At 44.8% G+C, this 12,894-nt stretch overlaps 1 protein-coding gene across 1 annotated transcript in view; it reads right to left on the minus strand.

The window, feature by feature from the left end:
• LOC137498914 (gustatory receptor for sugar taste 64f-like) overlaps positions 1 to 12,894 on the minus strand; it is a 90,093-nt gene that overhangs the window by 64,858 nt on the left and 12,341 nt on the right. The window contains exon 2 of the mRNA XM_068226730.1: positions 7,928 to 8,151. Within this exon, the coding sequence (XP_068082831.1) occupies positions 7,928 to 8,151 (224 nt within the window). The remainder of the gene's footprint in view (positions 1 to 7,927; positions 8,152 to 12,894) is intronic.

The following is a 12,894-nucleotide window of genomic DNA, read 5'->3' on the forward strand; positions in this document are numbered from 1 at the left end:
ATATATGCCCTTTTGATGGCAATTCGTCCTTCGGATGGGGACCTTAAGCTCCCTTGGTGTTATTCAACAGGAGTAGGCTATGTGCTGGCACCGGATTTCGCCTTCTCCCTTCCGATCATATATCACGTCATTCATTTCATCTCATTAACTACTGTGATAAGACTCACGTCAGGGAAACTTGCTAAGAAGATTCATCTCATTTCATACCCTAACCCAGGGCCTCTCAGAGTGCATGCACATGCACTGTGCATGGTGCAAAAGACGACTTCGCTTGGTTGACCAGAGTGGAGACTCCCACTCCTCGATTTGGAGCAATAGCAGTGTCTCTCTCTTTCCCCGCGCCTGTCTCCCTCTTCCTCACTTACTCCGTAGCGCTCCAAATCCGAGCTGAGTTGAGCCGAGCTTAGCCGAGTAGCCCAGAGACGAAGAGTTGGTCCGAGCCGAGCCGAATGGGACCGATGGACTGTACACAGGAACTCTGCGCCTCAATTTGCACGCGTGAAATTTTGGGCGTTTGAGAGGCCCTGCCCTAACCCAAAGAAAAATGGCACAAGGATTGGGCACACACATATTCAATACTATACTCTAAGGTCAGGCCGACTCACCCACATGACGCAGTGTACGTACTGTATCTGGTATCAAAGCAACTGTTTCACATGCTTAAAAAATGTTTCTGACGGCATATTTCTATGTTGGTTGAGTACGGAAAGTAACTACAGTATCGCTTTGTTCCATTTTCCAGATTTTTTTGCAGAATAAACATATGAAATTTGTCATAGTTGGAAGTCAAAATTGTTCAAACAACCTATATAGTTGTAATGATACGTTACCTAGACCCAAGAGTAAGGTGACAGCCGTGACTGCCCGAGCAGTGCGAGCCAGCCGTGGAGGCGGGCCGTGGTGTTGAAGACTGCGCTCCGCTCGAGTCCACTCCTGCATGAGGTGAGGCCAGTTCTTCGCGAGCTGAAGAAACAATATGGAAGATAGGGCGTGTGCCAGGTAAAACACCACACTAGCTGCAACAATGACATCAAAGAGAGCACGTGAGTTAAGCCTCGTACTGTGCATAAACACTAAATACCAAATTAATTACAAGAGCGTTGTCACACTGAGAAACACAAGACAGGTAAGAGACAAGATGCGGAAGTCATCACCAGACAGAGCATGAAGACTTGAATGAGTGTAAGGTAAAGGCTTCCTCTATGCCTCTAGTGGGGTAGAATGGTTAACTCTATGTCCGGTTTCCTTTGCCTTCAGGAGTTCATTTGATATTAATTTTGTGTGTAGGCAGTGTGAACCTCGAGCCATGCGCCTCTCTGCAAGTGAAAATCTCGTTTCCAAATGTTCGACTTCCTGGAAGGAAATCGAAGCCACGTTATACAGGATTAACCGAGAACTCCTTTACCACCTAGGTTAGCTAACTTCTAGACAGAAGTAAATGCACATCATTTTGCACGCTAGGTGATGTGTAAAGAATATAAGTATAATAACAAATATGTAAGTTCCGGTGGCTCTGAAAGTAACTTCTCAATGGAGAGACGGAGATTTCACATTAGTAGGACTTTAAGAATTCTCACTAAATTTCATGGCGGCTCTTGTTAGACGTAACTGTCAAATGGACTCCGAAGGAATTCCTTCCGTGTGAGCATTATCTTTGGGGATAAAGACAGGTTGAAGTGCAGTGCTGTATATGCTAACCTCATATTATCTTCCACAGAATCTCAAGTAAGTATTTGGCCCTAGCTTTAATGTCTACCACTGGACACCAAGTCACCGCTTGACTTGTCTTAAGGAGATTAACACATGGGGAATATTTTCATGGAGGATATTCGTCTTCTTCCATCCTTGGATGGACTTCTAAGTCCGTGCGCTACCGTCGGTGCCAATGGATGTCCGATTTCGTTCAAAAGCAGTTTCTTTATCTTGCAGTCCATGGTTTCAAATGTACCTACGTCGAGGTTGAGTCTATGGTTAATCAAGTAGTCTGTTACTTGTATAGCCAGGTTTTCCCTCGTGCTTTTCGCTGGACCGTCTACTAAGGGGGTCTGTTTCTCCTGTGACGTACTCGGGTAACAGCCATTCGGCATTCGGATCAGCTCCTCGATCGTTCGTCGATGTTCGCATCTACTTCGAATGATCTCATTTCTAATATGGTCCTGAAGTGAGATGTGCAGGCATCGCATTTGGAGGACCTCGAGTTTGACCAAATCAGATTCAAGTAGGGTCCTTGTTTCCAAATCCTTGGATAAGGTAAGGGTGTATTCTGCCCGCAGGCAGGTCCGAACCTCCGCAGAGGTGTGCCTGGACCGGAGTTTACGTACGGTAGGGTGGCCAGTTCCTTTCCGCTTCTCCATTCCCTTACCCCCGCGAATAGCGCGTGGCAACCCATCCAAATCTTGGCCACGCCCAATGTTGCTTAACTTCGGAGAACTCACGGGATCCGATGTTTCAACACGGCTACGGCCGTTGGCCAAATCCTTAGAATAGGAAAGATCAGGACATAGAAAAGGCGAATCTTGATCTGGGTACGGATGTTAGCTCTTTTCCAAAGATATAATTTTATAGAAGTAAATTAAATACTGTGGCTACTTGGCCAATCTGATTAATGATCTCAACTGAGTTTGTAATTTCCTTTTTTTGAATCAGTGAAATTAGGTAATGGCTTGTGATCCTTCGGGTGTTATTAGTTTGGTCTTGTTAATGTTTGTTTTTAAACCACAAGTTGTGCAATACGGTCGACATCGTTAAGAATGTCCGTGGTTTCGGCATTGCTGTTGGCCATAATGACGCTCTCATCTGCAAAGATCAGGTATGCCACAAAGTAGTTCTTATCAATTTGAACTCCTTGTCTACTTCTCTCATGACAACGTCAAGTACGATACTGAATAGCAATGGAAGGCAGCCTTTCCCTGACGAAAGCCAGATTGAATGGCAAGCTCATCTGATAGTTAATTTAGCAATTGTACTAGACTAGAATGATAACCCATTATAACTTGCCTGGAGAAGTCAGGTAATTTTTGGGTGAACATATTCCTTCTTTAAAGCCTTCCAAAAATCTGACCAATGGTACAGTCAAAAGCGGAACAAACATCAATGAAAACTATGACAATTCGTTCACCACATCGGATTCTTTCTTTCAGTTGGTGGATGGTGAAGATCGAGTCATTAAATCCATGGTTTGGTTTAAACTAAAGACTGCTTGTTCTTCTCGATTACTCTGCTCGCGATACATTTGGATTCGCGACTGAATGACCTTGGTAAAGACTTTGCCACTATGGAGGGTAGGATAATACGTATGTAGTTCTTCAAATCATGACTATCATATGTAGTTGGTATGACGATAGCCTTCTTCGGCCCAAATGCACATTTAACATTTTCCAGATCATCTGTAAAAGTGAATGGTGACGATGGATCAATATGTCACCACCAACCTTTATTACTTCTGCTGTCAACTTGTCAATACGCGGTGCCTTGACAATTTTCAAGGACTTACCAGATCGTTTTACGTTATCGATCGTGGGTTCGATGACAGACATTTCTATCTCTGCTGTCTAGGTGTTTGGAGGCTCCACGAAAGGGCCACGGGGTGATTTATGATAGTATAGCTTGCTGAAAAACTCTTTATGTCGCTTCAAATATTCCGTAAACTTTTCGATGTTATTATTCGTTGATTTGGGGTTTCTACTCAGTCCTCTGCGGATTTGATAGAACTTGTGATCCTCGTGTTTGGAGACAGCATCTTACATGTCAGATGCAACTTGGACTTAAAGCTGCGAGAGGAGGAAGGGGGGTTACGGTGAAAAGTTCACAACGACTTTTCAGACTGGACACTTTGGCGCTGTTATAGACGTTCCTCATAGTTGATATTGTTTACGCTAGATAGTGCCAGGAACAGTTTTGTTAACTTCCTTTTAGAGTAGTCTTGTAGGTCGAAGAAAATTTCCCTTTTCTTTCAAGAAAGTTTCAACCCTTTCTCCAACGAAGAAAAGGTTTTACATGATAGAAATTGCATGGAACTAGAAATACAAATAATGTGATGGAAAATATAAACCGAAAAGAGAAATGTTCGTGCAGTATTTGCTTTCACTGTTTTATAGTGAAACAAACGAGTCGTGCCTTTGTTGCAACTTTTCCACTAGACTTAGCGGATTCGAGACATTTTTACAAGTGGATACTTAATGCTCATGTAGAGATTCAGTATTTACATTGCGTGGTCAAAAGTCATGGGAAGGTGTGTTCAATTACAAAATGTGCATTGTATGACCCATGAGCGTTGTGGATAGGTGAGGCGTTGCTGAGCAGTCTGTCAAAGACACCAGTGTCGTGAAGATGACAATACGTCGCTAGTTAATCGCCTTTGAACGTGGGATGATCATCGGCTCACGGCGCATGGGTCATAGCATTGCGTAGATTACAAGCGAATTCGGGTTTCCGAGGTCAACAGTGTCGAGGGTGGATCTTCAATATCGCAGAGAGAATGTTACTACCCGCATAAACCGCCGCATGGGAAGACCACGTGTGTTTAGCGAACGGACATCACGTTGCTTCCGCAGAAGCATACTGGGCGCTTGATGGGATACTGTGAGTCAGATCACCGCCCAGTTGAATGCTGGGAGTCAGGAATCCATTTCTACGAGGACTGTAAGGAGGCATCTGCACCGCATAGGCTTCACCGGTCGACGAAAACTAGTGTTCCCTTGCTGACATCTCGACACAGATCTCAACGACGTGAATGGGTCCGCGAATATCGGCAATGGAGCATGGAACAGTGGCGGCGGGTGGAATGGTTCGATGAATCCCGGTTCCAGTTGTATCGAGCTGATGGGTGCGTGAGCATGTAGTGTATGCCCCGTGAAGCTATGGATCCTGCATGTCAACAAGGTAGTGGCCAGGCGGGAGGTGGTTCAGTTCTGGCCTGGGCGGCGTTCTCATGGTCGCAATTAGGCCCCATTCCAGCTGCAGGGAGCGCTGACAGGTGCACGTTATGTGGACATTCTTTCAGACCATCTGCTTCCCTTTCTGACCCTGGAGTACCCTGATGGAGATGCCATGTTTAAACAGGAGAATGCGCCATGCCATCGCTCTGTGGTGGTACCCTGGTGATTGGAGGAACACTCCAGTGAAGTTAAGACCATGGATTGGCCCTCCAGATCCCCCGATCTTAATCCAATCGAGCATTTGAGGGATGCTATAAATTCTGGTGTACGCTCCATGAACCCCGCACCAACTACACAAGACCAGTTGTGCGTAGCAGTGCAAGATGCGCGGGTCAAGATCCCTCCAGAACGATTCCAACACCTTGTAGAATCGATGCCTCGCCGTACTGCTGTCGTTTTGAAGGCTCATTGAGCAGTAACTTGTTATTAAACATCATATTAAGTGTCTTTCCATGACTTTTGGCTACTCAGTGTATTTCAACTTCTTATAGTGGCAAAGAAATATTCTTTTTCATTTATGACAAAGTAATTTAGCTGACTTTAGTTTCGTGTTTATAGGTTTTCCATGCAATAATTTTATTGGACAGCCAGAACCAAACACAAGCGATAAGCGTGGAATAAACACATGGTTATAGTTTATTGTGGTGTACGATTACAGTGCATGTCGGTGTTCGATACGTTTCTTTGAATATTCAAGCGTTATTTGTATGTGTTGTATCAATTATAGGAAGTAAAATGAATCAGGTGAGATATTTACGAACTATCTCTACACCAGTCTGTTTTCAAGCTGACTTCGCTGTATAATGAAATCTGGGTGGACTCCGGATACCGGTATCTTATTTATAATTTGGAAGTCTCCCACTCGTTGGCTGAATGGTCAGCGTATTGGCCTTAGGTTCAGAAGGTCCCAGGTTCGATTCCTGGCCCGGTCGGAGATTTTGACCTTCATTGTTAATTCCAATGGCTCGGGGGCGAGTATTTTTGCTGTCCCCAACATCCCTGCAACTCACACACCACACACACTATCCTCCACCACAATAACACGCAGTTACCTACAAATGGCAGATGCTGCCCACCCTCATCAGAGTGTCTGCCTTACAAGGGCAGAAATAGCCATACGAAATTATTATTATTTGGAAGTAACACACATGAAGGTAGCGAGAATGATTTCTGGTACACATAGGTGGGAACAATGAGAGCAGGGTACTCGGAATGCTGTTAGGTATAATCTTTGTGGATGAAGAGTCGTGTGAGGCGATTGGAGGAGGATAGAAGAGTTTGTCATGGAGGATGAGAAAATAAGAGATAGACTAAGACTACGATGGTTAGGATAAACAAATTAGACAAACGTAAACATAGAATTGTTGAAGTACTTAATTAATTTACGGAGGCTTTGAGACCGAACGCTGAAAGGAACAACAGCCTATAATGAAGATGTACATATACGAGGGTTGTAAATAAAGTAGTGGCAATATTAATAGGACGCAATATTTAACGAACTAACAAGTAAAGTAGCATTACATTCGTTCAATGTAGTCACCTGCAAAGTATATTACGTTTTGCCAAACATGTGGAAATCGTTGGGACCGTTGGCAAGGCGTTCTCTGTTGATGACTGCGACGGAGCGCCCTACTGCGCGGAGTACAGATGTCCTCTCAGGAAATCGGCGACCTCGGAGGGGTTCCTTCAATTTCAAAAACAGGTCGAAGTCACAAGAACTCATGTCCGGTGAGTGCGGAGGGTGTTCCAGGACCTCCCAATACCACCGTTGCAATAAGAGCTTGGCATTGTTTGCAGCGAGATAGTGCGATCGTCTAGGAATAAACGTGAACGTTTGTGCCACACAGCCGGACGCAGATGTCACTCAAGTAGTCACTGTTGACGGTTTGTCCCTCAGGCACAGCATGTGTAAGAATAACACCCTCGTTGTCGTAAGCAACAATCAGCATAAGCCTCACCCAACTGGGTTCCTGTCAACATTCCTGTTGACTGACGAACCTGGATGACGCCATTCATTCGATTGACGCTTTAATTCAGGCTCGTAGGCTCGTGCTCACGTCTCATCAATGACGACAGTACGCTGCAGAAATGTTTCTCCTTCATTGCGGTATCTGTCCAGGCGGATGCCAGCCAGTGCATACCGGTGCCACTTCTGTAAGTCGGTGAGTTGATGTGGAACCCAACGGGGAGCAATTTTCCTCGTGTTAAGACATTTCATCAGTATGTGTCCGGCTCCATGGTTAAATGGTTATCGTGCTCCCCTTTGGCCACAGGGGTCCCGGATTCAATTCCCGGTAGGGTCGGGAATTTTAACCATCATTTGTTACTTTCTCTGGCACGAGGGCTGGTTGTATGTGTCGTCTTCATCATCATTTCATCTTCATCACGACGCGCAGGTCACCTACGGGAATCAATTCCGAGCATGTCCCCGGACACTCCCGGCACTAAAAGCCATACGCCATTCTTTTTCGTCAGTATGTGCCACACCGTTCGATGACTGAGACCAACGTCGACAGCCCGGTCAATCCATCGATGATCTACGGAAACGAGACCATTCATCATGTCAGTCTCAACTTGAGAGTGGATGGCTGACATGTGCGGTGCAAATCGCACGAGACGCCTTGACCCATCGCTCAACCGCCCGGTACGGTAATGCATTCTTGCCACAGGTTTCTGATGCATTTTTGCCAGGGCAACCTATATTTTAATCCACGAATGCTGGTCACCTTTCGAAAATATGCTTTAGAGCAGTGAAATTGACGCTGTTTAATTTTTCACCACACAGCAACAACATTTCCAACTGGATGCCCGTCAAATGCACACTACACATCAACAACAGTGCCACCTAACCACTCCCATACACTATTTGCGCATGCCCGATCTCCTGCAAGTGTCTGGACTACGTTGCCACAATCTTACTTACAACCCTCTTATAAGTAATTTTTTTGATTTTGATTCTGAACTTGTGACCACCATCGTCGTTAACTAACCTGTACGAGTGAAGCTGATGCCCATCCGAACCAGTCGCAGAGAGCTGGAGATAACGAAAGCGACCGCTATGAGCAGGTAAACCAAGGAGTAAGCGACGCGTACACAAATCCATCGGAAACGTAGCTGGTTTGGTGAAGAGCCTGTCACGTTCTGGACCGGCATTAGGCCGAAGAACTGCGCCATCAGTAGAACAGAGGCCATGGCACGATGTATGCTGTCTGAACTGTCCAATAAAAACACATTTCGTCATGAGAGTAGTTTAAAATAGTTATGTCCACTGCAGAAGGGTTATTTTATGCTCTATAAAACACTGGATACTCTAATGTTGCACATTAAGGAACAGCTGAAAACAAATCTCCCTTCGTAGTTCTCTGAAACCTATGTTGATATTAAAAATGAAATGACATCTAACATCCGAAACGGCTTCACGTCTAAACACCGGGCGGCATTTAATGATATTTTGCATAAACATTTTCAGAGGGATCTATGACTAAGCAGGTTTTATTTCAAAATATAGACCTGAAAAAATATTATTTTTGGAAAAACTCAAAGTAGCTCACTCCCAGATCAGGTACTATGAGCAAAGCAATGACATATGTTTATTGGTGAAGATGATAGTCAACATATTAATGGTTTTTAGTTTGCTGAGCCTGGTGAAAGTACGGTATGTTGGCCTGTGCAGAGGTTTCTCTCACAAAGAACATTCCTGAATAAATGTTCTTTCCTAATTGACCTCATATTTGTAACAGAGTAACTTCACGAGTGCTAACAGCTCCAAAGCTACTCAAAAGCCTGAGAAATAAAATTAAAGTTTACGACTTCCGTTATGATTTCAGTTTATCGTTTTAAAACTTAATAACAATTTGAAATTTGAACAATGGTACACTAAACTTGAGTAAATAATATCAACCACATACCTGTTGAATTGAAAACATCTCCGATTTAAAGCATTACAAAATACGTTACAGATTTTGGCTTAAAGCGGCTGTTGGACTAATGGTTTGTTTTCTGACTAACTACGCTGTACTAGAGTGAAATACCAGACATGAATGACTGCTGGTAAAAAACGGATGGGAAAAATGCAGGTGGGTACTCAAAATCAGGAGATAAAGGCTACGTTAGGAATGAACTCGATGGATGAAGCGGTACGCATAAAACGGCTTCAGTGATGCGATAGGAGGCGGATAGGTTACCAGGGAGAATATTGGACTCGGTCCTGGAGGGTAAGGGAAGTAGAAGTAGACCAAGACAACGATGGTTAGACTCAGTTTCTAACGATTTAAGGAAAAGGGGTATGGAACTAAACGAGGCCACAGAGCGAGTTACAAATCGAGGATTCTGGAGGCGTTTATTAAATTCACAGATCCTTGCATAATGAACGCTGAAAGGCATATAATGAAGATGTATGTATGTACACTGACGGAAAATGAAATCCCAATACCAAGAAAGATTAGTGCTAGATAAACGAAATTCGATAGGCGTGTTTGCATACCTGAAAGATGACGCCTATTTTAATTTGCGCGCTAGTTGATGAAGAGTGGTGCTAGTAGCGACACTATGACCTTGCAAAGCAAGTTTGCTTTAAGTACGCGCAGTACGTTCCGTGAGCGTTAGTCATAGTCCATTGTTGACGTTGTGAGGTAGTTGAGAAACAAACATGCCTTTAAGGAGACGAAGAAGGCAGTATCAGAAACTTACTGGTTTGAACGAGGGCTGGATGTTCTTTCCGCGATATTGCAGGAAGACTTAGCAGGAACGTATCCACAGTGGTTCGGTGTTGGCGAGAATAGTCACGTGAAGGCACTGTCTCAAGAAGGCATGGGTTCGTCCGCAAAGCGGCCACTACAGAGAGGGAAGTGCGTCGCATTCGTTGCATGGCTGTGGTGGATCGTACTGCATCTGCAGCAACCATGAGAACTTGAGTTGGCACCAGAGTGATACAGCAAACAGTAATAAATCGATTACAAGAAGGGCATCTCCGAGCCAGACGCCCTGTAGAGTTCATGCCACTAATTGTCATCTGTGAGTTCAGTGGTGTCAAGCTAGAGCTCATTGGAGTGCAGAGTGGCTGTAGATTGGTAAGAAGGAGGCCAGGTAAACGCTTGGATGAAAGTTAGTAGATGAGCAATGTATGTTCTAAAACAATAGGTGCTGAGTCAGCATTTTTACGAGGTCATTGACCCCCAAGTTTGCTTTAAGTACGCACAGTAGTAAGACTATGCCGATTATGACGGGAGGTCATTGACCCCTAGTTGAATAGTAAGGCTATGTAGGTTCTAGACCATTGGACGCGGAATAACGCCATAACCCTGCGTACGAGAGCAAGCCTAACATCACAGGCTCCATTGTAGAGGCCTAATTGGTCAGGGAATGATCTGGGCTGCTTTTGACCACTAGGCGAGGTTATGACGTCATACGCATACGTGCGAGGGCAATGCTAACCTCACTGGCCAACTTGCAGTGTTTTTGACCACTAGGTGAGGTTATGACGTCATACCCTTAGGCACAAGGGCAATGCTAACCTAACCAGCCTTTTTGTAGGAGCCGAGTCAGAATGGTCACGGTCCCCTTTGGAGGAGCCGAATCGATCGGGAACCCATGGAGGAGCTACAAATCGGTTAGGTGACCTGCAGATGAGGTTAAGACGTCATTATGACGTTTTAAGATTACCTTGCGCACGAACGCTAGCCTAACCTCACACACAGGCTCACGTCTCATCAATGACGACAGTACGCTGCAGAAATGTTTCTCCTTCATTGCGGTATCTGTCCAGGCGGATGCCAGCCAGTGCATACCGGTGCCACTTCTGTAAGTCGGTGAGTTGATGTGGAACCCAACGGGGAGCAATTTTCCTCGTGTTAAGACATTTCATCAGTATGTGTCCGGCTCCATGGTTAAATGGTTATCGTGCTCGCCTTTGGCCACAGGGGTCCCGGGTTCAATTCCCGGTAGGGTCGGGAATTTTAACCATCATTTGTTACTTTCTCTGGCACGAGGGCTGGTTGTATGTGTCGTCTTCATCATCATTTCATCTTCATCACGACGCGCAGGTCACCTACGGGAATCAATTCCGAGCATGTCCCCGGACACTCCCCTTGGAAGAGTCCATTCGGTTAGGTGACTGTTAGTTGAGGTTACGACGTGTTAACCTAACTTCGCTACGAGGAACGCCAACCTAACCTCAGACGGGTTCCCCTTGGAGGGGCCGAACTAGTGAGGTGACTTTTAGGTTTGTTTAACACATGTGTTAACCTAACCTTGGCCACGAACGGTAAACTAACCTCACACAGCCTCTTTGTCATCTCCCCATTGGAGTAGTGACGGAGCTGTGACGTAATAAACGCGGGCGATTTAAAAATGCATGTTTATCTATACATAACCGAACGTGCAGGCCTTCTCCTGACAGAGCTGTGACGTCACAGCGTTACAAATGACTATCAGATCCCTCTACAAACATATCAGTACGCTCTCCGGCGACTTCGTGAGTTACTGTAATTAAATGACCATCAGATCCCGCTAGAGCCATAACAGTGCACTCTCGCCGCGACTTCGTGAGTTACTGTAAACAAATGAATATTAGATACCGCTAGAGACATAGACAGGAGGGAATAGCTAATGCGCATGTGCGCATGTACATAAGCTATTGAGCACGTATGGGACATTATGGGACGAAAAATCCAGTGTCATCCAGTACCAGCATTAACGGTTGCTGATTTGACTGACCAAAAGCAGCACGCGTGGAGTTGCCTTCCACAAAATGACATACGGCACCTGTACACGTTTGCACATTTGCATGCTTGCATTCAAAATCGTGGCGACTACATCGGTTATTAATGTACAACCATATCACATGTCTTCTCGCGCATACTTGAACCTGTGGTCTGGTAATTATAATCAAATAAATATGTTCCCTAGACAATTGATTAGCCGAAATAGCATTCCTCTAAACCAGGGCCATCCAAACAGCGCTCCCCGAGCGCTAGCGCTCTGGCCGCGCTCCAAGCCAGTGCTCCGAGCGCTTTGTGGGAAGGTAGTTTCGGTATTGGTGGGAGAACCTTGGCTGGCTGAGCGAGCAGCCGATCCATCAGTTGCTAGCCTAGTCCAATGCGCTTTGTTGACGAAGGGTAACTAAATCAGTTTCGCAGCTGTCATAAAATGGCGTATGACTTTTAGTGCCGGGAGTCCCGTAAGCGACTTGCATGTCGTGATGAGGATGAAATGATGATGAATACGATACATACACCACCCCTCTGCCAGTAAAATTAAACAATTATGGTTAAAATTCCTGACCCTTCCGGGAATCGAACCCGGGACCCCTGTGACCAAAGGCCAGCACGCTAACCATTTAGCCATGAAGCCGGACGCAGCTGTAATTACTGAACATCATACAAAAAAAGGAGTGGTGAAGCAGCAGCCTTTAAAGCAGAATGGGAAATTTCATTTTTCTGTACAGCTTATTGTACCGGGCGGTACACCTCTACACCGTTTATTTAAAAGTTGCGCCAGTCGAAACTCCTCTTCTGGAGGAAGGTTGAACTTTATCTATTCTATTAATTCTCTACTTTCTCAGAAGATGTCACCACGTGGAAAATTTTGAGTTTTTGAACTGTGTCACTTTTGATGTGTTTTTGTTTCGCTTGAAGTAAGAAGTGTGAACTTTCTCTTCTAGAGGACACTACTGAAGAATTACAATAGTGCAACCTAGTGCGAAATCAAAGAACTATTTTGTTGGAGAAATTTTTATTTCAAGAGTTTGTTCTTTGTTAAATTTCTTTCTGTCATGGTTTACGTTGGCTGTATACCCCTCCTTTTCCCCTTATTTTGGATCTAGCCAATCCCGAATTTCTTTAATTAATTTTCCACCAATAATGTGTTTCTTCTTCCCCTATGTAGGGGTTTCTTTTCCCTAGCCAATAAAAACTTTGAGGGAGGGTGTTTTATTTCCCCTAACGCCTAGAATCTTCCG

This window comes from Anabrus simplex, chromosome 1 (assembly GCF_040414725.1).
Source record: "Anabrus simplex isolate iqAnaSimp1 chromosome 1, ASM4041472v1, whole genome shotgun sequence".
Lineage (NCBI taxonomy): Eukaryota > Metazoa > Arthropoda > Insecta > Orthoptera > Tettigoniidae > Anabrus > Anabrus simplex.